The sequence below is a fragment of the Stegodyphus dumicola genome, chromosome X1 (genome assembly GCF_044657685.1).
Source record: "Stegodyphus dumicola isolate Sdum_Otavi_A_Nest chromosome X1, ASM4465768v1".
NCBI classification, from domain to species: Eukaryota; Metazoa; Arthropoda; class Arachnida; order Araneae; family Eresidae; genus Stegodyphus; species Stegodyphus dumicola.
This window is the reverse complement of record NC_140780.1, coordinates 60,544,351-60,571,379: the sequence shown is the minus strand read 5'-3', so window position 1 is coordinate 60,571,379 and position 27,029 is coordinate 60,544,351. Positions and strand designations below refer to the sequence as shown.

General features: G+C 34.1%; 1 protein-coding gene across 2 annotated transcripts in view; it reads right to left on the bottom strand.

Annotated features, from left to right (window-relative positions):
* LOC118185692 (transient receptor potential-gamma protein-like) overlaps positions 1 to 27,029 on the bottom strand; it is a 438,602-nt gene that overhangs the window by 100,895 nt on the left and 310,678 nt on the right. For both annotated transcript variants that reach the window (XM_085808683.1, XM_035355739.2), the window contains one exon: positions 3,329 to 3,563. In XM_085808683.1, coding sequence (XP_085664809.1) covers positions 3,329 to 3,563 — 235 coding nt within the window. The remainder of the gene's footprint in view (positions 1 to 3,328; positions 3,564 to 27,029) is intronic.

Genomic DNA, 27,029 nt, shown 5'->3' with positions numbered 1-27,029 from the left:
CATTTCCACCCTAGTGGTGAGTTTTTGAACTTTTGTTTTCAAAGAAAATAAATTCCCATAACCTCCTTCACACGATTACCAAGTTTGATAACATTTGATCTAGTAGTTTTCCTTTATAGTTTCCTCCTTTTTCAAAGTGGAACTTTAATTATAACCACCTTGTATAGTTCTGAGGAAATGTTATATAGTAGAAACTTATGTCTTGTTACAATTTAAGAAATTTACTGTAATATTTCATAGATCTTGTTCATATTATTTACAGTTCTTATGCACAATATTTCTAAAATATAAATTGAGATCTTTCCTGATTCAGTTTAACTAAAAGTAAATTAACTAAACGAGATGAATTAATTAAATAAGAAAATTCAAGCGTATTAACATTTCATAAAAACGTCGTTTACGATTTTAAGAAAATCAAAGCATAGCCATGATAGATCAAGAACATTTTCATTACTTATTTTTATTATTAATATTCTTTCTCCAATTAAACATAAAATATATTCTTTTTTTAAGCAGAATATATTGAACATATACTTTTCTCTTTTAAAATCTAACTTTTCAGATAGTTCTTTACATCAGTATATGCTTCTGACCTTAGATAACGTTTACTAATTGCTCGAATTAAACCCACAATATGTTTTCAGTCAGGTCATGACTTGGCATATGGCAGGATAGAGAATTAAAGATATTTAAGGCGGAAGCTTAAAATTACCAAATTTTTATTTATTATCCATTAAAAGTTATGAAAAGCATTTAAATAGTATCACATTCGTTACACCCAGTATGTTCTTCTATCTTCAATGTAAATCGTACACAAATATTTTAAATGTGAAAACGACCATGCCTAAGAAATTCTAAGACACGCACACAAAAAAGTAAAAATAATACGAATAGAAAGGAAAAAATGATTTATATTATAATACAAAATTATCTGTGGAAGCTTACATTTTTATTTTTTGATGCATCAGTTCCAAAAGAAATTAAAAATTAACTAAAAAAATCTAGAATGTTGTCAAGAATATCATTGGAACCCATAGCATCCTTTTGTAACGAAGGAGTGGACAAGGGCTAGTATAAGACAGGGATTGTGAGATTAGAACTGAGTCATTTCGGGCTTCAAATTCGGGACACTATGTGCTCTCCATCTGCATCATAACTGCATGACTGTTTCATGTCTGATTATTCATGTTATGATAAAAATCAGTCATGACGTTATTGACCTCGTCGATGGTGTTAAAGCTTGAGTGTTTTTTTCAGTAGCTTTAGTACTCTCCAAAATTCTTTTGTTCGTGAAGATCTTCATATCTTTAAGAACTGGGAGTAGGTATTGTTTCGGAAATTTTTCACACCGCTTACAGGTATGTTGAGGTGATCGGATGAGAACCGGTACTTTCAGCATGGTATGGCCATTGACAGGTATGTTGAGGTACGTTACGGGTTTTACAGTATGTTTCAGGCAATGTTACAGGTATATTGAGGTATGTTTTCCAAGACAATGTAAACATTTTGGTTCCAGATCCTTAAAGTAAGGGATTCTTGGTCTCCGGCTCACTTAACAACATTTGAAAGGCTAGTGGCATACAGATTAGAGATTGTGAAGTTATATAAATATTGCTGTTGGTATCATGTTTTGCTATTGGGACTAAACTTAAGGGTGATTTTGTCTATTAGTGCCTCGTAGTGTAGTGAATTGTCCGAGTTTAAATATTTGGAAGCTTTTTTTCACAAGATGTAGTCCAAAGTCTGAAAAACTTTCATTAATCAGGAGTCCTCTTATCACATCTTCCAAATTTTTATTTTCGAGTAAAAGGAATGTATCGTAATTTGTATTGAGTTAAACGAAGTGCAGGGAAAGTTTTGCAAGGTAGTGCCACTTATATTAATTCGAAAATGATGTTCTGCTTTCATTTGGCAGTGAAACCTTTACCTACTTCATTATTAAAAATTTCTTTAGTTTCTCCCAAATAATTTGTTGTCCTTAAAAATTATCTTAGGGGTATGTTGTGAAAAAAAATGGAATTCCACAGTCTGTATTTCAATTTTTCTGAGTCCTCTGGCCAGATTCTCATCTCCAGTTAGCTGAGAAAGAATTTCAGTAGCCTGTGAGTTGCTCTTATCCATTATGCGGTTTTCAGCTAGGGAATAGCTGATATCTGTTAACTTATTCTTGTAAATTTTTGCGATGAATTTAATAAGGGTACTTTCTTTTATCTCGATTTTAAATTCGTAGGCTTTTTCTCATTCGTAGGCTTTTCTAGTTTTATGGACATGCGTAATGTTTTTGCTGGCATTAATATTCTCATTACTAACCTTATCTACTTCATGAAGTTTCCTTTTCTTACTCTAGTCGGGTTTGCTTCTCTACCAGCTGCATTTCTTTTTAAAGTTTACAGTGGTTTCTGGAATTGACCAGTCCATTTCACTGGTGGAATCATGAATTTCCATTATTTAACTGAATAGTAAAGAAAGCAGCCAGGTAATCTAGACTCATCAAAGTGCAGATTTAATTAATTTTTATGAATTTCATAAATATGCCTGACCATTGTTGCTCTTTTATCAGGCAATTACCTAAAGCCATTGGGTATTTACTTTGCCCTTAATTTCACAATAAAGCCACAGAAGCCAAATCAAATTCAGAAATAGAGTACAAATATGTTCCTGGACCAGAATGTCCAATGTCATTAACGATTCTTCTCTAGAAAGGATATTCAGTGGAAAAGAATGAAAGGAGATTTAATATCACTCAAAAACTTAAAATTAGACTGAAACGCTATTACTAAGTAAACCAAAGGCGAAGGAATGAACACTAAAGACATTTGAAGATTATGTTTTCCCTCTGCTTCATTATTTTCATTCAAGAACTAATTTTCACAACATGTGCGCATAATACTTTTCCACTTTATTACACAGTGATTTTAGAGGCACAGTCAGATCACGTTTTGGAGTATGCAAGAAATTAAAATGTTGATTTTTGCATCAAATGAAATAATTGTAACAAAGCTAAAAGAAGAAAGAAAAATAATTTTAATAATTTTGCTTTTATTTTTTGTAAAGTAGTCACTGCTGTTTTACGGCATTATTTATTTATTTATTTTATTTCATAGTCGATAGAAATCAGGAAAGGTAGAAAAAAATAGTATCTGCCGCGAACCATCACGCAAAGGTGTAAAATAGCAAATATATGTTTATATTTTTCATGTTTAATCAAAAGCACATAAAACATCTCTAGAGCAATGGGGATCAGTACGAACAGTTCTGCGTCAGTTAATTGCAGATTTTCTTGTTGATGAAAACTGAGATAAAGCGTTATGAGTGAAATGGTACTTACGTGTGGTTTGCCCTTCACATGATGCTGCTCTTCATGCTCTAATAACAATTCAACAGCTTCGACAAACTCTTCATTTATTGCATGTAACAGAGCGTCTTTGGTTTCAACTTGGCTATATATAAGAAGTTGGACCATTTCTAAATTTTCGTTGTCTATTGCCATGAGTAAAGCAGAGCGACCTAGAGGGTCTGTACAGTTTATGTTTATATTTTTCTCTTTTGCGCTTTCCAGATACCTGAAAATAAAAAACCCATTTTATTGTCACAACATAATATTTGCAGTTCAAATGCTGAAAAAGATACTACATATAAATATTTTTGAGTCTAAGCTAGTAATGTTCATTTTATATCAAACTGTGAAACCGGAATTAAAATTTTAAGTTGAAATGATTTAGTGAAATTGAAATTCTATTTTCGTTAGAGATATTACATATGAATAAACTTAACAACAAGTGCAACAATAAACATTGCCTTTTTATTAATGATGAATTGAATCTAAAAGCGACACATAATTGCAATTTAAAAATGTTTGTTATTTCATTGTGATTAAGAGCAACATGTTAATAATAGCTTTGCAGCGAACAACATAAAGATAAGAAAGTTGCAGTTTTCATTCTGTTACGAAGGGTGAGATGACATGCTCTGCCATCGTAGAAGAAATAATTCGTTCAACAACGCTTCCAGTTCACTGCAACAGAGAGACACGTGACATTACGTTACTTCTTCTTCATCAGCCAACGCGTGGCTTTGGCAGACCATTTGATGTCGTGCCATACTGTATAGCCGTGCCCATCCTTCCATTGTATCTTTTCGGGTTTCTACTTCCAAAGCGTTGCTTGGTGCGGAGATGATCAGCTTTCACTTCTTCTGAGTTACACAGCTGGCATATGGGAGAGCTAAGAATGCCGATTCAGTGAAGATAGTCGTGGCCTGTGATCAGTCTAAAGATGACCACAGCAACATCTCGGAGAAAGTTGTTGGTAATGGATTTCGTTGTGCCATCTTGTGCCAAACAGCAGCTGCCCTCCATACATCGTCCACGGTCTTCTTGACTGTCGATGTAATTTTGCTGAATATGGCTCTGTATGTTAAGGGGGTGCATTGGCTGAGGCATATAGCATCCTTCCTTTGCGAATCTATCCACTTGTTAATTTCCTGTAAGGTCGCAGTGCCCTCGGACATATTGTACATGAATATCTGTTGTCTCCTGTAGTTTGCGAGTCTTCTAGTCTTTCTTAAAGCTTCGTTGCAAGTTGTTCTTCCATTGCAAATTGTGCTGCCTTGGCGACTGCTTGTATTCAAGCCGTTAAGTCCGTGAGGAAGACTACTTTTTATTTGTATTGGTGGTAAAGGGGCATTTTTCTGCCTCACTATTACCTCACCGTCAAAGTTGGTCATTTATTTGTCAATAGAGAAAGCTCCTTTGGCGAGGAGGGAGTAAAAGGCGGCTCCACGGTTTTTACTGAGGGTATTTTCTAACGATAATTTCTAGCGCAAATGCTTTCAGGACGTATGAACAGTCGTCTGCCTTTCTCTCATGTATGCACGAGAGAGATCCAAAAGTGCCTCTCAGATGTTTCATGGCTGATCATGGGTCTTTGTAGGTAGGCGTTGGCCCTACGTCTAGGTTACATATCTGAACCTGGGTCCAGCGGTGTATTCTGAGGCAGTCTTCTGCTTGCAGGCGCATAGCGCTCCCAGAAGTTTTCAGGCGTCCTTCCGCTTCTTTCGATGTATTTCATCGTTGCCTTGTCTCAGCGGCTTTCAAAAATGCTCTATTTTATCCTGATATTCAAGGAAGGGGATTGAGATTGTTCCCAGGTTCAAGAGATTTTAGGGATCTGCACTTTATCATCAAAGCCTATTGATTTCAGGGAGACTGACGGACCGATGGTCCGGTTGGTCCTCTGTAAGTAAAAAATCAAGTACATTAGAAAAATCAAGACGGTGTGAAACTAATTCAATTTGCAGTAGAATACTCTTCAATTCTCGAATAGAGAGACTCTTACCGCTAGCAAGATTCTCACATAATGAGGACAATAACTGTACTTAAAGTAATTGTTTCTGTGCCTTTAATATTGTTATTCATTCTTAATAGAGCCTGTCATAGATTGTAATAAATGCGTCTTTGTTCTATATGTCGCAAGTAATACGCAACCTAAACAAATTTTAAACTAACCAGTTACCAATCTGTATATGGAGTCGCCTCAACAGCGCAACAAACCATCTTCTTTCCAGTGGTGACCGAGGACTGACAACTGCATTAACGAACTGAATTCTCAGAACGAACTAAACATCATTTAAATTGTATAATAAGCATTATACAATTTAAAGGATATTTACCTATTTGAATATTTTTTACCTATTACCTCTCATTCAGTTTATAAGTCAGAGTGCACAAAAATTATATCATCTGAAGAACTACCACATGCTCTATTCAAAACTATAATAAATTTAAACGATGTATAAAAGAAATTAAACAAACGAAAAAGAAACAGTGTTTCACAGGCGATTCAGCGCCGCTTACTTAATGCGCATGCGCTAGTAATTAATTCAGTTCTCAATTCGCAGCAAGGCAAAAATACATAAAAATTCAAAACATTTTCATTAAAAATATAAAGATATAGAAAAACATAAAATACCAAGTACAGTAACAATTAAAATTATAGTTTCTACGCAAAATCAAGCTAATAACTTAAAATAATTCCACAATGAATTAAGCTTGCAATAATAAAAGAAGACATTACTTTGTTGTTGCGAAGCTTAGTTTCTTTAGATTGGCAACAAATCCACTATTCTGCTAAGTTCCAAATATAAACAAATACGGCTGCTATGCTAACAAAAATTAGGCTTAGCTGAACTTAAAAAACTTTTAAATTGTTGATAATTCCAGCATTATTGCATGAAGGTTAACTAAAGGTATAAAAACATTAACCGGAAGATAAGAAGAACATAATTCAATCATCTTTAAGGCAAAAAACGCACAATTTACAAGTATATAAGAATAAAGAAACTGAGCTCGCACAGTTGAGTTACCAGAGTTGATATATGTATACATATATTTATATACTTTTAGTGAGGCCGATTGCAACCAAAATGGGAGGCGTACATCTACATGTTATAGCAGTCCTATATACAAAATGTCAACGTTCTGAGGCTACTCGTTTTTGAGTTATGCGAGATACATACATGCGTACATACGTATAGACGCCACGAAAAATTCTCTTCAGATAGCATTTTAAATCAGTTTTATAATTTTTCTGGGGAAAAAGACTCCTTTATTTTCTCTTTACGTACAGATGTCACGCAAAAACATCGTTAAATTGCATTCGATAGTGGTCAAAATGGATATTTTCGTTGAAATATGATGCTCGAAATCTTTCGCGATGACAATGCTTCCTTTTTACTTCGCGCAAGGAAGTAATAATTTAAAAAATTATTATATATAATTAGAAACTGGCTATAGAAGTATGATATCATTTGCAATGTAACGCAAAGTACCAAGCATAGAAGTAAGTAATTAATTTGTGAAATTAATTTTGAATATTAGTAGAGCACAATGCAATATATTGTAATAAAATCCTCAGAATAATTTCTTTTTTCACATTATGATTTAATATTAAAACAACAGAAGTTGAACTATATCTACCAAATAAAACTGACCTAAATTAAAATTTTTAAACAGTGAGACAAAAATGAGAGTAAACTTTTGTTGACGCCCTTGATAATAAAAACAAGAGTGAATCGAATTACGCTTTTACTATTGTATATTATTTATTTCTGATATTATTCACAGAAATATGCAATAAAAAGTGTTTACCTGAAAATTTAAGCAGTGACGATATGTTCGGCTAACAGAAAGAACTAAAAAAATTGTCGGGAAAAAGACAAAAAATCCTAAACAAAGCGCTTAAAACAAAAAATCGCTAGACTTGGCCAGCCTTTCTTGATAACACTAGATTCGGTAGAATATTTATGCATTCATCACAGAACTCGACTAAAATCGAAAAATATTACCATAAAAATTATTATTTCGAAAGGTATACTACGAAAAAAAAAGGGAGGGACAATTCTATATCTTACGTTCTACTAGGCCGATTGACAAAATTCAAATTGCGTTTCTCATGTCTCGAAAGCTCGACTTAGGATATATATTAGATTTATATATAGCATTGTTCTAACATAGGTATTTTGACACAAAATCGGACTTTTTCTGAAATAACATACCATTGTTTTTCCAAATTTCGATTCTACGACTAAAATTATGCCTAGATACAAAATTTTGTAAATTTTGGTGCGAAATTTACGGAGAAATTCAAAAATTTATCTTGGCACATTTTTGTCAGTTTGCGCCAAGAATAATTCACTTGGCGAACCTCTTAATATGTGGCAACAAATTTTCCTTTCCCTTCCCTAGTATATTTGACAGTCAGACAAAAACGAATATGACATAGACATATAATCAATTTGGCAGCTTTTTAAATATATATTCTATACAAATTTTCTGCCTACAATAAACAAAAAGTGTTGTTGCAATAGTAATATTCTGACTGAAACAGTTTTTATGAATGAATCTAATATTTACACATACATAAATTAAGTGTTAAATAAGGGAAACGCTGTTGCTAATGTAGAGCTCGTACCAAAGTCTAATATGCGTACTTTCAGAATGATATAAAGTGTGAAAAACATTACTCTCTTATTTCAAAAAATAGTTTACTGCTAGTTCTGAAAAGGAAATATTTACTGTTCATTTATGTACAGATTAATGGTATGAATGCCATTCCCTCTCTCTTTAGCATTTGAATTTTATAATTTAATGAGTAACAAAAAATAAGTCTGTTGGTTAAATTATTGCTCTGTAGAGCCACTATGTTATTTTGAAGCAGCAGACGGGAAAAATGAGCACTTCTCTCGTTAGGACTCGAACACGGACCTCTCGAATACGCGTCCAGTGCGCTACCGCGTTACACCAAGCATAGAGAAGGAGGGAGAAAATACATTATATATACTGGTTATCATAAATTAAGAACAAATCACAAAAATAAATCCCTCAAAAATAAGCCAAATCATGTAAAATTTGAATATGTTGCCAAGTAAAAGTAGCTGAGTAAAACTCCAATATGCAAATTAGTGGCGCTGCACTCGGAATACGTCATCGGCGAGGACAATAAATGTCCGTGTTTGAGAGCAAGCTCACATATTTCACTGTGATAGTGACATCAGAAATCTGAGATAGACAATTCATAACAATGATCTGCAGGCAAATGATGCCTGCAGAACTACGACAGAAAGCCATTGGGAGTCAAGAGGCAGGGCAAAGTCAAACAGAAGTGGCCACATGGCTAAATGTGAGTCCTTCTGTGGTTCATAGACTTTGGAGACAATTTCAAATCACAGATTCAGCACCTAGGAGGTTCAGCCAAGGACGGCCAACTGCTACGCCGAGCGCCGATGACCGATATTTGACATTATGTGTACTCAGGAATAGAACTGCGACTCCGACTCTTCTTAGATCCTCCCTTGCTGCAGCCACTGGAAGGTTGGTGTCAACGTCAACTGCGCGTAGAAAGCTTCACGAAGGTGGTCTGTACGCAAGGCGAACAACCATTTGCGTGCTGCTCAAGTCACGCCGTAGGAGGGACCGTTTGCAGTTTGCACGACAACATGTCCACTCGACGCCTGAGCAATGGAGGGCTATTCTCTTTACGGATGAGTCCAGGTTTAGTCTAGAACGCGATAGTAGGCATTATTTGATATGGAGAGAACCTATAACCCGTTATCATGCGTCATCCGTGAAAGAGATGCATATGGAAGGGGCAGTGTCTGTGTTTGGGGTGTCATCTCTTTGGGTGGACGCACAGACCTACATGTTTTTCCAAGGGGAACCGTGAATGCTCATGTTTATAGAGATGACATTCTTGATGCTTATGTGCTCCCATATGCCGGGGCAGTAGGTGATGCTTTTCTGTTACAGGACGACAATGCAAGACCACACAGGGCTCGCATCGTATATGATTATCTTCAACAGGAAACAATTATGCGCATGGAGTGGCCAGCTCGATGCCCGGACTTAAATCCTATCGAGCACGTTTGGGATGCTTTAGGGAGACGTTTAGCTGCTCTCAATCTGCCCCCTTAGACCCTTGCCGCGCTTGCAACTGCTTTGCAAGAGCAATGGCTCTCGCTTCCTATGGAACTGATAGACCGCATAATTGAAAGCATCACGCATCGCTGAATGTGCTGTATTGCTTTTAGAGGCGTATATTCCATATTGAAGGTACTTTGTTATAGCAAACTGGCATCTTTGATTTGTTCATTTTATACATGTGCTAATTTCTATACTACCATAATTGTCTGGCAATTTCTTATTATGTTATTTGATATGTGTTGTATATTGTGGGTAAGTTTCATAAAATTCTACATGTAACTTTTTCAGTAATCATGATTTTTGTGATTTTTCCTTAATTTATGATAACCAGTGTTATTCTCCTTTTAAAGGACGACTGGAGATTAGGGGACCCAGACACCAAATCCTGGTGGTGAAGAATCATCATCCACCACCTATTAGTTCCGGCCCCACTGTAGAGACATTAGGAATTTTGAAGCAGGATACGTGAAATATGTGCAATACCCTCGCCGGGACTCAAATACTCACGAATGCTCACCGAGTGTGCTAACGTTACACCACGAAAGCACGCAGAAATGAGGGAGAAAATATCATATAGCAATTATTCATATTCTAAAACCGTTCGGTACATTTTATAGCATTTATAAAGGCCTTGATTTTTCCAATTAATTGCACTATGTCTGAAGGCAAGACAATTAAATTTTCTTTTAGAGATTGTTTAATATTATAAAAGTTTAAAAATTTGACTTTGATTTGTGTAGAGTAGTTCATAACTGTTGTTATTTAATTGACATTTCTTAATAGACAGCCGAATTCTTCCGAAAGACGTTATTTTATTGTTAGAAAAGTTGAGTGCTTTTATAGTAAAAGAAAGAAAAATTATCGATCCCATACTGTTTCATGTTCCACTTTTTCTGCCATCAAAGCAGATGACATATAAGCCCAATTTTTTTACTAAATTCCATCTAAAATATTTGGTACTCCATGTAACTGGTCTCGGAGAATGAAATGAGGAAATTCCAATGCCACGCACACATTCATTATAGATATGTTCCTTTTCTTCTTATTGCTCTCTCACGATAAGTATGAATGACCTAAAGGAATAAAACTCTTGTATTTGGCTTACCCACGCTTTTATTGCAACCGATTATGCTTATTATACGTACAAAAGCGAAAGAATTCTGGTTCATTGGCCTCAGAGCTTGAGTAATATTCCCTGCATGACAAAAGTATATTTAACTCTCGCATAATCGTTTAACACAGGATTATGGACTTTATATTCTAAGGGCTCTTATCTTCACAACGGACATTACTTCGGAGTTTATGAACTAATTTCTTGTGAACATCATCACATAAATTTTTATTAAAAATTACTTCGTTTTTGCTACTATTCTAATATCATGATAAATTTCTCACGGCTTTGAAGAAATTATTGTAGATCCGAGCAAAACGTTGTAATGCTAATGAGGAAAGCTTTCCTCTGAGGATAAGTAGAAAAATAAAAGAATATAAAGAAAAACGAATCTAAGAAATTATACATCAAAGTAGCATATGGTGTATAGATTACAACAGCATAACAATGTTAAACAATGCGATGTTTTGTATCATATATTCTTAATTTTTCCTTCTGAGGTTGAGTGACAAGGAATAGCTGTCGTTCCCTAACATATAGAATGCTTGCGTTTCGTATAAAATAGCAGCTATTTTATCAGTGACGAATACCTAAAGAAATTCCTGTGCAATAGAAAAAAGGAGATAGGTACGTCTATTTTTATTTTGAATAATGTCTGTACTTTTAAATCTCTTGACCCACTTATAAGTAGGCAAAATAAAATGAACAGTTAACCTGTGTATTGGGCTTTGGTAATCAAGGATAATCTCTGTGCAGTATAAACTGCCTACAAACTTCAACAGCAGCTATTATATAAGTACATTAGCTGATGACTGCAGGAGGGAAAGATTAGCATATTATGAGGAAAAAACTGTGTCCATATATTATGAGCAAGTATTGCTGTTTGAAAGGTAGTATGGTAGTATGTTTGAAAGACCCTATGATACGAAAAAGAATGTGGGCTTTAAACTTAGCATATACTTGTATGTATTGCTTGGTCACATACACAAATAATTAGAATTTTGAAGTAAATAAACGCTTTATTGAGAAATGATGCAAAGAAAGACTGCCTTTTAAGTGATAAATTCTGCGCTCGCAGATGCAAAAGCCTACATTTGGTCTGACATGGAGCTAGATAAATTATTTATGCCCATCCGTAGAAGATTCTGCCCAAACTACAACAGGTGGTCAGTTTATTCAGTTGAATTCCGAGAAGGCAGGGATTGCCTTTAAAACATCGTATTGTAGGCATACTCTATTAGTGTTAAGTCTGGGGATCTGTGTAACTGTGAAAATGTATTAAATCGTTAAAGACATTTTCGAAAATATGCAATATGTGATCGAGCATATTATTGTTCATGAACCTCATCTCTGAGGGGGCTTGACAGCAAAAGTAGTACAATCGGCTGCAGTATGTGATCGACCTGTATATGGCCATTAAATTGACTGGCAGTACAATTAGAGGAGAACGGCTATCCTGAAAGATGTTTTATACCTAAGCTAGCTTACATCCAGAATGTCACACCATGGAGGTGAGAAATAAATGGAGTGGACATCGCGCCCCCACCCGGAGGCAGGAGACAGGCGCTTGGCTCATTTATTACTCCGCAGTCTTATTTTTTATCAGTCTTCGTCCGCTTTTTTGTTACAATAGGACGCTATGCGTATCGATGATACTTTCGATAATCATTTCGATATTTTTTTTTTTTTTTTTTTTTTTTTTTTTTTTTTTTTTATATATATATATAATTTAAAGTAGTACAATAGTTTTTGTTCTGATACTGGAAGTTTAGAAATAACCCAAACCTAAAAGTTTAATGTTTAAATTACCATATTTCGTCTATATATATATATAATAATTCATATTGCTTTTTTCATTCGCATTTTTTCTTCTTTCTTCTGTGTTAGAATCGCCTCGGTGTATTCATTTATGTATTAAAATTATCCGACTACAGTTGACGTTGGATGCAACAAGTGCTAAGTTATTTAAATGTTAGGTTTAAAATTCTTAACATTTTATTGGATAGTATGCTTAATTTAATATCTTAAAGCATGGTTTAATTATGACAATTTGATTGATTATTTGAAAATGAAAAACTGAATGATTGAATAATTTTAAAGCACTACTTAAAACTAGTTTTATATTAAATTAATTAAAATTAATCTTTTGTAGGCAATAAATATTAATGTTTTTTCAAAATAAGTCTTTTTGAAGAAGGTGGATTTTTTATAAGGATTTTTATAATTTTTTATAAGCTTTCAGTATGTGAATCCAATCATTTCGGTCAAATTCTTTTACTAAACACTCAGAATCAGAAAATAAAATCAAGACATATTTTTGAAATGACATATTTTTGAAGCTAAAAAATTCATGCTTTTAAATTTTGTTATTGTTTCATAAGCTAGAATGAATATTAAAAATTTCCTTTTTTACACTTTATTTGAATAATTTAAAAAATTGTACAGAGCTTTTTAAACTTTTTTTATATTTTCCTTTCTAAGGAAGCTATTAAATTGCGTATAAAATAGCATTAGAGTTTATGAATTGACTAGAGGAGAAACAGTATTATATTAATGAATTTAGGAGTTAAATTAAACTGTGGATTAATGCGTTTAGGTTTTGGCTATTCGTATTTATAAAGATATCAACCTTCATTCATTAATCCTGCGAAAGAATAACGAAGGCTTACTTTTACCACCGAATGGCGTCTGTATGCATGCAACCCAAGTAGCACACGACGTTGCAAAAACTTTGCAAACTGATCTGAGAGGTTGCAAAGTGGTCGTGGTAACTTTTACGACGTCTTTACAACGTTCCGAAGACGCAAAATATTTGCCGTTGCATCTTGGCAATTTGTCGACGTCGCTGAAACGTCATGATATGACACCGCTTTTACACGGGGTCGTTTTAGCATTTTTTTCATAGTTCATTAGCTTTACTTTTAGAATGAAAAGTGACTAAATCTGCCCTTTCAAGAAACTCAATCACGTACCCGGAAATTATTTGCACTGAGGACTTAGCAGCTTGCTTAGAAGAAGTAAAATTTATATTATTTTCAGAAATATAGATATGTATGCTTTTAAAATGCGTCTTTTTCATGCATCATTCCCGCATTTAAAATTGCAGTTTAAAATGTAATAAGAGTACCATACTCTAATTAAGAACACAATTTACTCTATAGAATTAAACTTGAAAACTGCCTTGCATATGTAGTGTTTGTTGATGTCAAATGAGGCCGTAAAACCACTACATATCAGAACTGCATAGCCACTAAAATAAAGGCAGCAGATCATTGGCAACAGTACAACTCCAATTATCCGAACTCCGACTATCCGAATCCCTGATTATCCGAATCACTTTCAGAATTTTTCAGAATCAACTGAAGAAGAGAAGGAAAAGGAGAAAAAGGAAAAAGAAGCTCAAGAAAAAGAAAGGGAAGAGACAGGAGAAGATGAGAATACAGCAGAATGAATGGTGTGTGATTCGTAAAACCCTGGATTTCAAATTCTAAATGACGATAAACTTATTGAACGTGTGAGGGAAGAAAGGTCGAGGAAGAAGATGACCTTAATGTCGAAATTGAAGTAGACATGGGACCATCAGCTAGTGAAGCGTTTGCCTGCTTTGAAACTGCGATGAAGTGGATGGAGCGTTAGCCCGAGTGTGAGCTCATGCAACTTCTTATTGTCAAGCGGACCTGTCTTTTCGAAAATGGATGAAGGCAGTCAAACAGCTCACTTTGACCGAGGTGTTCAGCAAGCAATGACTCTCAGTGCTTGTCGTACGTTATATAACATGCATGTAAAAGTGTTGCCTTTTCATTTTAATTAATTAAAACCTCTTTTTCTTTAAAAATAATTTTTTTCTACCATTTTCAACATACAAGTACATACAGTAATAAATTAAAGTTTGCGTGGACCTTTTCTTCGGAAAAAATCCATTATCCGAATTTTTAATTATCCGAATGGGGTCCGGTCCCAATTGATTCGGATAGTTGGAGTTTTACTGTACTTACAGAGAAAAGAATGGAATTAAGGGAAATGAGTTGTAAGCAACATAATGTAATTAAAATACGCTATAAAAATATTGTTCGTAAGAAAGTTCGTCTCTTCAGAAAGATCATAATTATGATTATTATATTCTTTTATTTCTTGTGTACCTTTATAATTTAGATTAAATGGAAATAGAAAATGTTAAAAAAGTTAGAAAAAAGTGTGCATGACAAAAAACGATGCTGTGAGGGACATTATACTGATCTTGCCATTAATGCAGCAAATTTCAGTAGAATCCTGCATTGTTGCTGCTAGACTTAGTGGAAAGAGGATAAGCTATATAGTTCAGTGGGTGTATGACTTCCTGCTGCCAGAAATAAAGAGCAGAAAAGCATATAAACACTTGCGAGAACGTAAAATCCTTGCACTGCCATGCATTAACACTTTTTACTCGATATATAAAGAGAATTAATAGAGTTTATGGTTTCCAGAATGCAGTTTTTGATTCAATTCGTATCCAGACTTCGAATATGACTTCTTCTAATTGGCATGATATGATGTAATTTTTTTTTACTGCACAGAATTATTTTTTCTCTCACTTCACTTTGAATTGATAAATGAACTTTCGACAATTTTTTTCACATTGTACAGAAATGAACTTATCAATTAAAAATCTTTCTCATTATCTGCAATATCACTGAAAAGTAATGGGAACGTAAAATATTTTATGTGGCAACCCTACTATGTCACCAAAAAGTATTTATGTGGCATGTGTTTGACTACAATTTAATTTGCACTTTTGAAAGTATTATATCATTTTTTTGGTTACATTTTGTTTGGTTTGCGTAGTAGTATTGATATTTCTGTTCGGAAGAAGATGGACTAATTATCTACAGACACAACTATCATTTGGTGTAATTATCTCCGAGAAGGTGGCGCATTTTCAGTGAAAGAAAAAATAATAGGCGGTACTGGATGCATCGTTGAAAATAGACATTAAGATACCCATACAAATGTTTCCTCAAGGTTACTGAAAAGTTTGCAAATGTTCTCCAAAGTTAGAAACAAGTTCGTGACTTTTCCTTAGGTGTGCTGGTGACCTGGAAGTTAAAAAATACATGTGCAGGTGCGTATGTTTTGCTGCAAGACTATGATGAATTCTTAGGATCATAAGGAAAATTATGAGAAAGAACTAATTTCACCTAAAAACAGCTGTGATTTTATTTTCTTAAAAGAGGCATTTCTATCGAAATGTATTTTTTTTGTCAGATATAATAATTAGAAAAATTAATTATATTTTTTATTATAGAAGTAAAGAATGTTTTAAAAGAAAAAGGGCTTTTAAAAGCTTTTATGATTCTTAATGCTTTTAAACATCAAAATGAAGGATTCTTAAAAAGTGTATTTGAGAATCCTTCTTCTTGATGAAATGAAGATATCCTCATCTTTTGTTTTCGACAGAACCACTTTAAGTTTTCAGGGATTCATATGTTAGGGGATTTCACAACTGATGATCAAAAGGATGACCAAGGAGACCATGTGTTAATTTTCATGTACCAGCCATTCAAAGGAAGATGGTGACAAGTAAAGTTGCTGCTTCAGGTAAGACTAACGTTTCAAAACCATTGTATTTTGTTAAAATTTAGAAGGCTATGACTTAATATCTAATTATATTTGCAAACTATGTAGTACAACTGACTTCAGAAGCTTTATTCCATCTAATATCTCGATTAAAAGAAGTCAAAACAAAAGTTCTGTTATCAAATCGAGTTCATGTTGAAACATTTTTAAATATGACTTCTGCTCTTGAAAACGGGCCTCCCAAACAATTAATCAGCTACACTTATCATTTGCATTCTTTCAAAAATACCTTAAGGTTTTTTTTTAATGACGAGAATGCATTTTATTTGTAAGATAGCTACAAAAAGAGACAACAGTCAAATTAGGAATCCCAAAGAATTGGGTATGCTTTCTAAGCTTACTTAATAGCCCTTTTCTTATTTGTTGAATTTCCTTTTCTTTTTTTTTAACAAATTGTGTTTAAAATATGTTAAAAATATAGGAACTTAAATGCTGTTACCTATACTATTTGTATCTATATACATCCTATACTGTTTGTATCTACATATCATGAAGTCTTTAAATATGCATACGAAATGTATAGTATAGGATAACCAGACTATAAAATGCGCTTTTCCTAACCAATGTTATGTAACAAATAATATCTTATAAAAAATAATATCAGTTATATGTAATTTTCCTGATAATATTTCTTGCTTTCTCATTGTTTTGATTTTATACTGATATTTTGCTCCCATTTCTAATTAAGTGGGTGAATAACTAGTCTAATTTTAATTTATCAGCCAATATATATTGTTTTTAAATTACAGTTTGAGAAATTGCTTTGTTGTTTAAAAACATTTTGCAAAAACATGAAAGTGCTATTAGTGTATGAAAATTATTTTTTGTACTATCTGCCAGTTTAATTGATGTACTGAATTTTACAGGAGCTTTCTGCATTCATAGAAATCTCTGTTTTATATAATGATAGAAGTTATAATCTTTTTTTCTTATTTTTTAATTATATCCTTTAAAGAAGTTCGTTCGTTTGATGAATTTTGTTCACTTTTCCGTTAATTGAGAGCAGTAAGTTTGTATTTTTCGTAAGTTGCCTCTAATTGGCTTTGAACCTGATCGAAGCTTATGAGATACTTCTCCCTCCTTCCAGCATGCCTTCGTGGTGTAACGGTAGCACACTCGGCGCATATTCGAGAGGTCCAGGTTCGAGTTCCAGCAAGGGCATTGCTAATTTTCACGTCTCCAGCTTGAAAATATCGTAATGACTCTACAGTGGCGCCCAAACTGAAAAGGTTGTGGACAATAATTCGTGACCACCAGGATTTGGCATCTGGATCCCATAATCCCCAGTCGCCTTTTAAAAGGATAACTATACGAGGTATTTTCTCCCTCCTGCCAACACGTCTTCGTGGTGTAACGATAGCACACTGGGCGCATATTCGAGAGATCCAGGTTTACGTCCCAGCGAGAGCATTGCTTACTTTTCAAGGAACCCAGTCGCCAAATCCTGGTGATGACGAATTATTGTCCCCGACCTTTTAGTTCGGGTACCACTGAAGAGTCATTAGTTTATTTTGAAGCATGAGTGCATGGAAAAGGAGCAATGCGCTCGCCTTGAACTCGAAACTGGACCTCTCGAATACGCGCCAAATGCGGTACCGTTGCACCACAAGGCATGCCTGAAGGAAGGAGGAAATGCCTTATAATGTAACAGTTTGGAATGGCCTGTAGTTTTCTTCTATCTGCTGTGCATATATTAAAATGCTTTGGGGGGGGAAATCATGAATTTGGGCAACAAAAAATTTAATAGCACTATCCTTTCTTATATCCGGACCGAATGTTTCTCTTTAAACTTTTCATGTTATTAGAAAGAATTTCGTTTTCACAAATGTGATGGGGATATTAAGCACAGCATAGCATAAATGGGATGGCAAAGCAAAGCATACATATGATGGAGATAAAAAGTAATTGCCCATTCGCGAGAGAAATTACAAATAGTTTCATTTGAAAAATTTCGCTACCACTGCTCTAAGCACGTTTTTCCCAGATTAATATATTTACTTGCAAAGAGACTATATACATATATATAGGCTTACTTATAAGAATTCTTACAGACAAAGAAGAACTTTAGATTATGTAATTTCCGTTTCTTTCAGCTGAAAATAAATTATTTGTTAAAAAAATGTTTCTTTAAGTGTCGGATGGTGCATTTTGGTGAGAAGTATAAGCTTATTTAATATTATTAACTACTACTGGAACACCAGCCTGCTGGGTTTCTTCAGAATCAAAGCTATATTACATAATTTTTATTAAAATACTTTTCTGCGTTAAAAATCGTATTTTTCCGCATAATATAATTCGTGACATTTTATTAGTAGGTTTATTTCGGATTCAAATGTTATTCTACTCCTGTCTCAGCCTAAATGGTAACTTGCTGATTAAAGCAACAAAATACACACAGCTAAGCATATCTTATAGCAGTGTTTTATGTTTCTTCGTGCCGGAATGGTTAACTGCAAAACTCACGGAATTTCACGTGAGGAAGAGTATTTGGAAAAACGAAGATTTCAATTTCCCTTCAGTTCTTGAATGGTTTTAGCATTAATCACTAAAGAAAACTCATTCCCCTTTGTCATAAAGTAACCCAGTTCTGTAGAAGTATAATCATTACGCGAATGACAACATTTTCGATTTTCCGCCAGCGGAAGATCGAAAAGAGAGGAAAAAAAAAAAGAGAACCATTTGTGAAGTATAGATTAGTCATAATTATACAGTTTCTTCTCAAGACCTCTTGCTGTTTATATAAGTACCTGAACTTACCAATGCATAGACCAACAACAAAACATAAAAATGGTGATCTATGAAATCAAGGCTTATTTCTTACATTTTATTTTAACTGAAAAGCAAAGTGGTGAAAAAGAAGTTAAAATTAAATGAAAAGAGTAGAAATTAGTAGATTAAATTACACTGGTTATCATAAATTAAGGAAAAATCACAAAAATCACGATTACTGAAAAAGTTACATGTAGAATTTTATGAAACTTACCCACAATATACTACAACGCATAGTAAGGTATAAAATAACATAAAAAGAAATTACCAGACAATTACGGTAGTATAGAAATTAGCAGATGTATAAAATAAAGAAATCAAAGATGTCAGTTTGCTATAGTAAAAGTACCTTCAATATGGAATATAATCGCCTCTAGAAGCAATACAGCACATTCAGCGACGCGTGATGCTTTCAATTATGCGGTCTATCACTTCCATAGGAAGCGAGAGCCATTGCTCTTGAAAAGCAGTTGCAAGCGCGGCAAGAGTCTAAGGGGGCGGATTGAGAGGAGCTAGACTTCTCCCTAAAGCATCCCAAACGTGCTCGATAGGATTTAAGTCCGGGGATCGAGCTGGCCACTCCATGCGCATAATTGTTTTCTGTTGAAGATAATCATATACGATGCGAGCCCTGTGTGGTCTTGCATTGTCGTCCTGTAACAGGAAAGCATCACCTATTGCCCCGGCATATGGGCGCACATAAGCATCAAGGATGTCATCTCTATAAACATGAGCATTCACGGTTTCCCTTGGAAAAACATGGGGGTCTGTGCGTCCACCCAAAGAGATGCCACTCCAAACACAGACACTGCCTCTTCCGTATGCATCTATTTCACGGATGTTTGACGGATGATAACGGGTTCCAGGTTCTCTCCATATCAAATAACGCCTACTATAGCTTTCTAGATTAAACCTGGACTCATCCGTAAAGAGAACAGCCCTCCACTGCTCAGGCGTCGAGTGGACATGTTGTCGTGCATACTGCAAACGGTCCCTCCTATGGCGTGACTTGAGCGGCACGCAAATGGTTGTTCGCCTCGCGTACAGACCACCTTCGTAAAGCCTTCTACGCACAGTTGATGTTGACACCATTCCAGTGGCTGCAGCAAGGGAGGATCTAAGAAGAGTCGGAGTAGCGTTTCTATTCCTGAGTGCACATAATCTCAAGTATCGGTCATCGGCGCTTGTCGTAGCAGTTGGCCGTTCTTGGCTAAACCTCCTAGGTGCCGAATATGTGATTTGAAATTGCCTCCGAAGTCTATGAACCACAGAAGGACTCCCACTTAGACATCTGGTCACTTCTGTTTGACTTTGTCCTGCCTCTAGTCTCCCAATGGCTCTCTATCGTAGTTCTGCAGGCAAATGATGCCTGTAGGTCATTGTTACGAATTGGCTGTCTCAGATTTCTGATGTCACAATCACAGTGAAATATGTGGGGAGGTAGGGCACATCATAAGGATAAAGAAGTGCATAGGAATTCCTACACATAAACGTCATTGTACGACGCCAGGGGTTGTTGTACAGGAGAGTGCTAGTGGAAATTGAGGATTGCCTCGTTCGAGCATTAGGCACCATACGATGAGCATGGAACGCTATACTAACGGAGAGCTTGTGAACATGTGGTTCCAACATGATGGAACCACATGCTCATTTTAGATTGGATGTTCGTAGCCACTTGAACATATCATTTCCGCAGCGATGGATTGGGCGTGGTAGACTAATTCCTTGGCCCTCACGCTCATCGGATTTATTGAGCCTTGATTTCTTTTGTGGGGAACCATCAAAAGTGTCGTGTATCACAATACTGTTGTCTCTGAAATGGCTAGACACGCCTGCGCAGCTGCTACAATCAAAGAAACTCCCGATGTGTTTGAACACGTCCGGCAATCAAAGGTTCGTCAGTGTCCAAGCATGTTTGGCGTCTGATGGTGCAAACTTTGAGCATCTGTTGTATCATTCAAGCTGCGTACACCGTTTGTATTCATGTCCAATAAATGTTTCAAATTAATCATTTTCTTGTTTCTTTTCCCATCTTCTACCTCTGCTACGACTTACCCCTGACATTTTCGGGCATGGGCTCCTATGTAATTCTTAATCCTTATGATGTGCCATACCTCCCCCAGAAGTTTTTTCGTAACATTTACGGGATACCCTGCATATGGTATTTCTGCTGCCTTCTTAGCATGCTTTCATGGTGTAGTGGTCAGCACGCTCAGCACATATTCGAGAGGTACGTGGTTCCAGTCTCTGCGAGGACATTGCTCATTTTTCTCGTCTCCTGCTTCAAAATAGCCTAATGTCTCTGCAAGACTATTAATTATGTTTAAGTTCCAACAGCTATTTAAAAATAATTTTTAGAAAATGGATCGATATGAAAAGTGGTAGAGGATCATAATTTTGAACATTAAGTTATATTAGAATAAACTTATGAATTTCCTTTCTAGAAATGCCGAAGATATCTAGACTAATTGAAAGATTTATTTCTACATTTTAATAATGTGTAGTCTGTAGTCTGTTCAGGAAGCTTGGGTAATGGTGTTTTTCCTCCACCTGGCAATGCTAGTGAAAAACTGATATTTGAGAGCACATTCTGCTTGAATTTTAAGTTGTCTACAAGGTACTTAAACACCCAAATTTGAATGAAACTATACGAAACTCTAATTTTCAGAAAAGGAAAAATTATGCTTAAGTCAAAATATAAAATAAACAAGCTAACAAGAAGAACAAGGTGTTCGCAAATTAAGATTTTAACTAAGAGTTCATGCAGCCACCTGAAGCTTGGTACTGACTGTAACACATCTACATATTTTATTATGACACACAGATACATTGATGCTTTTTATGGAAGAAAGAAATTCTCCTATAATATAATGTAATAAAGAAATAATAATAGACAAATACTGCGATGATCACTTCCAGTAATAGTACAGAAAATATAATAATATTATAATGAAAGAAACTTCCAAAATTTTATGTGACCCAACAAACACCGACACTCAATCTGAAGTTTGAGAATTACTGACATATTTCATTGAACATAATATATATCTCTATATATAAATAATCTGATTTTGTATCTCACTTTTAGTACTATATAATCTTCCACCGACTTTATGTAATAATTTTAGATAAATATAATCTGTAATGTATAAATATCTATATATGTATTTATTGATATAAAAAAGCTTAATTGTTAACTCTCGTAAAAAGTTAAATTTCTGTGAATAAATATAAACATAGTCACATTAATGTACACGTAATTATAAGTATCTATTAAAATGATATATCAAAACTAAATCTCCATGAAAAAATATAAGAATAGTATTCAAAAAATGCTGAGTGTTTCCTGTATTTACACCTCAAATAACATTTACATAATGCAACATTTAGCAGTATAAATAAATCTTCTGCATTGTCCTATGTTACAATTACTCTGATTCAAGTTAAGCGAATAGAGCACATTTCTTTACAAACATTTTTATCTACTTTAAAAATATTTATATAAATAGGTACATTTAGATTACAAAACTGTAATTGCTATTCGAGCAGTACAATTAATTTATAACTAATGCATCTAAGATGACCACATTAAAGGGGAATCAGTGTTTGTGAGAACATAACAACTGGTAATGAACATCACCTATCTAAGACGACCACTCCCAAAAGAAAAAAAAAAACGTAAACAATTTTGGTTTCCTGTGGAAGTGGTCGCGTTAAAGAGGTGATGTTCAATACTTGTATTTATTTGTGCTCTTATATACATACAAGTATTTTATAAATTTTACTACATAAATTGCTTTTCACTCAAAATTTGTATTAGCGAAAATGCTTTATTCAGAATGAGTTCTTTGGTACTCTACTTTGGTTCTAAATCCCATCACTTCACGGAACTATTTGGCTTAACTTAATTTGCCAGTTTGGCATAACCATTCGTACTTGAGTAAAAGACGAAACACCTTCGTATTTATTAATTATTGTTCACTGAACGGGAGTTGGTTTGTTTCCCTTGAAAAGTCAACTAATTTACGATCAATAGCGATAATTACTTGCTTTTAATTTAATTTCTTTTTCAAAGTTTGAAATTTTGTTATTCATGATTTAATTCAAGTCCCCGTACATTTTTAATAATTTACATTCAAGTTACCTTAAAACACAATTTTCGGAGTTAAAGTTCCTACATATGGGTTCACTCTTTTTTGATACTTCTACTAAATTTATATTAGGAGATAATATAATCAATATTTCTTTAGTAAATAAATTATTATTATCTTACTTTACAGCTATTGCGCAAGTATTAGAAAAACTTGTTTTCGAACTAAGCGAATTTGAGATCATACAATATATATATATATATACCTCCTCTCTTTAAAGCAACCACCTACGTTGTTTCCAGGTTACTCTGGTCATCTTAAAGAGGTCATATCTGATGCTGATGTTTATTTAAATTCTTAGAAGTACTGATCATTTTCAAAGGTTATCGTCTTAGCAAAGTGGTTGCAACGAGAGGGTTTACTGTATGTTTTTTAACTTTGATTACAAAATTGAAATAAACCCATGAAAGTTGATATAAACCAGCAGAATTCTATGGGTACCAATAGAATGTTTTACAGGTGTCCATTGAGCACTTTTACCAAAGACCGTATTCCTTATCATCACACCTTCTCATGCTACTTATCTGAGAGCAATCAGATGAACTCTCCACAAACTGATTTCCAGGCGTTTTAGAGCTTTCTAATTAAAGATAAACACCAGTATCCTCAGTTTAAAAATTATGAAACGACTTTCTTCCTACGGCGAAGAGATTTGTCAATTATAAATTAAAGTGTGTTGCAAGTTATCAAGTTGCTACATAACCTTAATGAGCTTTCTCATCCTTTGAATATGTCCAAAAGCATTGCACTAATGAACTTCGTCGACTGTAATAACCTACTCGAACATACTATATTTAGTGCATCTGTTAAATTGTGTTGGTTTCTTTTCAAAATTATTTTCTGTATTTCCAGTTTAATAACCATCTTTATAATTTTATTTCGTCATGGTCTTTTCCATAAGGTTTTATTGTTTCCGACATTTAATTCTATTTTATTTTTAGATGCAGATAAATTTTCTCAAGTTCTTGAAGTTTCAAATTCTTCTGATGCTATTCTCAAAAGATTTGATCCCATGGAAACAGCTATTGAATAATATTAATAGTGCAGTTTATTGTAACATCGTGTTCCCCGTACCTATTTTATTATTCCCTTTTTTGTTTATTTACCCCTTTTTTTACTTCAAAGCAGATGTGTTGACAACTTAATTCATGAATTTCAAATTGTACTGTAATCCCATTATGACCCAAAGTATTATTTTTAATAAATACTGGATGCCGGGTGCGGTAGGATTGCACGATGTACCGGTAACAAGTAATCTCCTCAAGATGTTAATCTCCTCAAGATGTTAATCTCCTCGGTGAGCTCAAACTTTTCTTTGTAAACTATTATGAAACTTGCACTTTTTTAAAGGGACAGTTATTAAGGGATAGTTAGGATAATTACTGCCAATCGACCTATGGTATATCCCTAGTGGTACTTGCACGTCTACAAGAACTTTCTAGCCAGATTATGTATTTATATATTTAAGTATGCAGACAAAGCTTTTATCTCAACTGCGTTTTGGAAATAATGTAAAGTATAGCTTCAGCTATCATTCCCAGACAAAGAGATAATATTCGTTATGATAGAGTTAACAGATATTTTGCACACTTAGTTTCGTAGCTTCCAAAGCAGTTTAAGGTCACGGCGATTTGCAGATTTCGAGTACAGAGGCTGCAGATAAAGATTAAATTATGAAAGTTTCAGAATTTCATTTAATTTTCATGAACAAAAAATTATTTAATTTTTAGTGACGAGAACTGAAATGAGAAAAAAATATTACACTTGCCAGATTTATGAATGAATGAAAATTAGATAAAGTAAATATTTATTATGTAACGTAAGTAAAACTATAACGAGTTAAAATCGTTCCTTCTATGGGCCCTTGGGTATATTGGTCAGGACATCCAACCAACAATAAAACTATAAAACTAAATTCACTTCTTAGCTAGGGTATAACTTATTTCTCAGTATTCTTTGCTGTTTTGTAAAGTTTATTTTAATTAATACGCTTTTTATTATGTTAAAATCTCCTCTATACTTCTATCGTTTCGTCTATTCTACCAGAATATGTTAATGAGAGAAGCTTTAAATAGAAGCAAGAAGCTAAATTAAGAGTGAAGTTTGGGAGCTTCAACAGCCCGTTGTGATACTCCTCTAAGATTGTCCGTCAATAGTGCTATTGCTACCAGTTGACGAATTTTCGGCTACTTGAAAATTTTGTGAATAGCGTTAGAATGACAGAGATAAGTAAATAGGATCTAAGTTAAAACTTCTGGTTTGTAAATAATTTAAATTATTATTGTCGGGGAATTCCGGGAGGAGCTAACATTAGCCGTGCTGTTATTTCTGTACCTCGATCTAAGGTAAAGATAAATGTTCAGCAGCTTTATACTCTGACCGGTATAGTGGTTAGCAATGCTGACTATCGTATCGATGCGCCCGGGCTACAATCCCGAAAACTTCTTTGATATTTATAAGTATATAATATCAGTAAAGAATTTACAGTTAGTACTGTCCGATAACGCATGTAAAACTATTCTTGAAATTTTGATGCTCCACTCCCTACTTTCTATTTTGTACTTACTGAGTGCTCTGGTACTGACAGGAGAAGGCTTAATAACGGACTCTATAAAAGACTAGCGCTTAATTGTAACTATAATTAACCTAGTTGTAATTATCCTTGACATAATTACAACTAGGTGACACGCCAGGAAACCCGTTGGAAATAATATTCATTGCACTGTCTGGCAAATCCTGATTTAAAAGACCAATGCATCAAAACCTTTCAGCCATTCGAGAATAAATTTCTCTATGAAAAAGGACACTTCAGGGAAATTAAATGTTTTAAGGCCCCGAACATGAACATAGTATCGTAAATTTACTTAAAAGTTTATAAAACTATATATTTTAAGTGTAAACTTTATTAACTGACGTCTCTAAATGAATCATAAAATTGTCTCATCTAATCCATAACTTCATCCTCAAAGGTGAAATTTCACCTATGCCAACAAAAGAAAAATGCAAAACACAAATAGCAATAATAATAGTAAAAAAATATGTTAATTTCAAATGAATCTTTACTGTACTGCGTACACCAAAAATAATCAAACTATTTTATGAATCATGAATTACATTCCGGAACCTAGATATTTAAAGAACTATAAACTGCATTTTCCAGAAACGAACAAGAAAAAAAAATTGTAACCATTATAAGTTTAAGTCTCAATTTTTCTGAAAAGGATTGAGTATGAATCTTCAAATAATCTGCATATAAATAGTTAAATAATTGCAAAAATTAATAAGATTTAGCAATACAAAATAATAAACTAAAAGGTTAAGCAGAACTAATGGAAATTTAATCCTTGAAAGCCGGAATCATTACACTACAGACTACAAGAAAAGCTAGAAATCATTTCAATATAGAAAGGTGTCTCATATTTTAGTCATACAAACAGTGTACACTTGACTTGATAATAAATATGCTGATTGCAAATTGAATGTATAATACAGATGAAAAGCAGTAAAAAATTATCAAAGCAAAAATCCTTTTCCCATTAGTTACAATTTGCAAGCCGAATGGAATAATAAAAGGTTCGTAAACAAAAGGCCGCCGGCGGCTAAGGCGGTGAAACCACGGAAAACCATTAATTTGACGTAGGTTCAAATCCGTTTTGAAAGGATTGGTTGCATGGGAGTTTTCGAGGCTTTCCGCATGGATAATGTGACAACGACACAATTACCTCAAAAGTCCTATCTTTCTTTTAAAACAAAAAATGCTGCATATGTTTCATTCGCTGAATTTTATTTTGAATATATTGTAACCTACATTTCGATATTTTTTAATCTTCTTTAATATTAAACCAGAATTTTATGCTTTTTTACGATGCCAGGATATATATTTGATGCTTCGGATTTTGTTTCACGT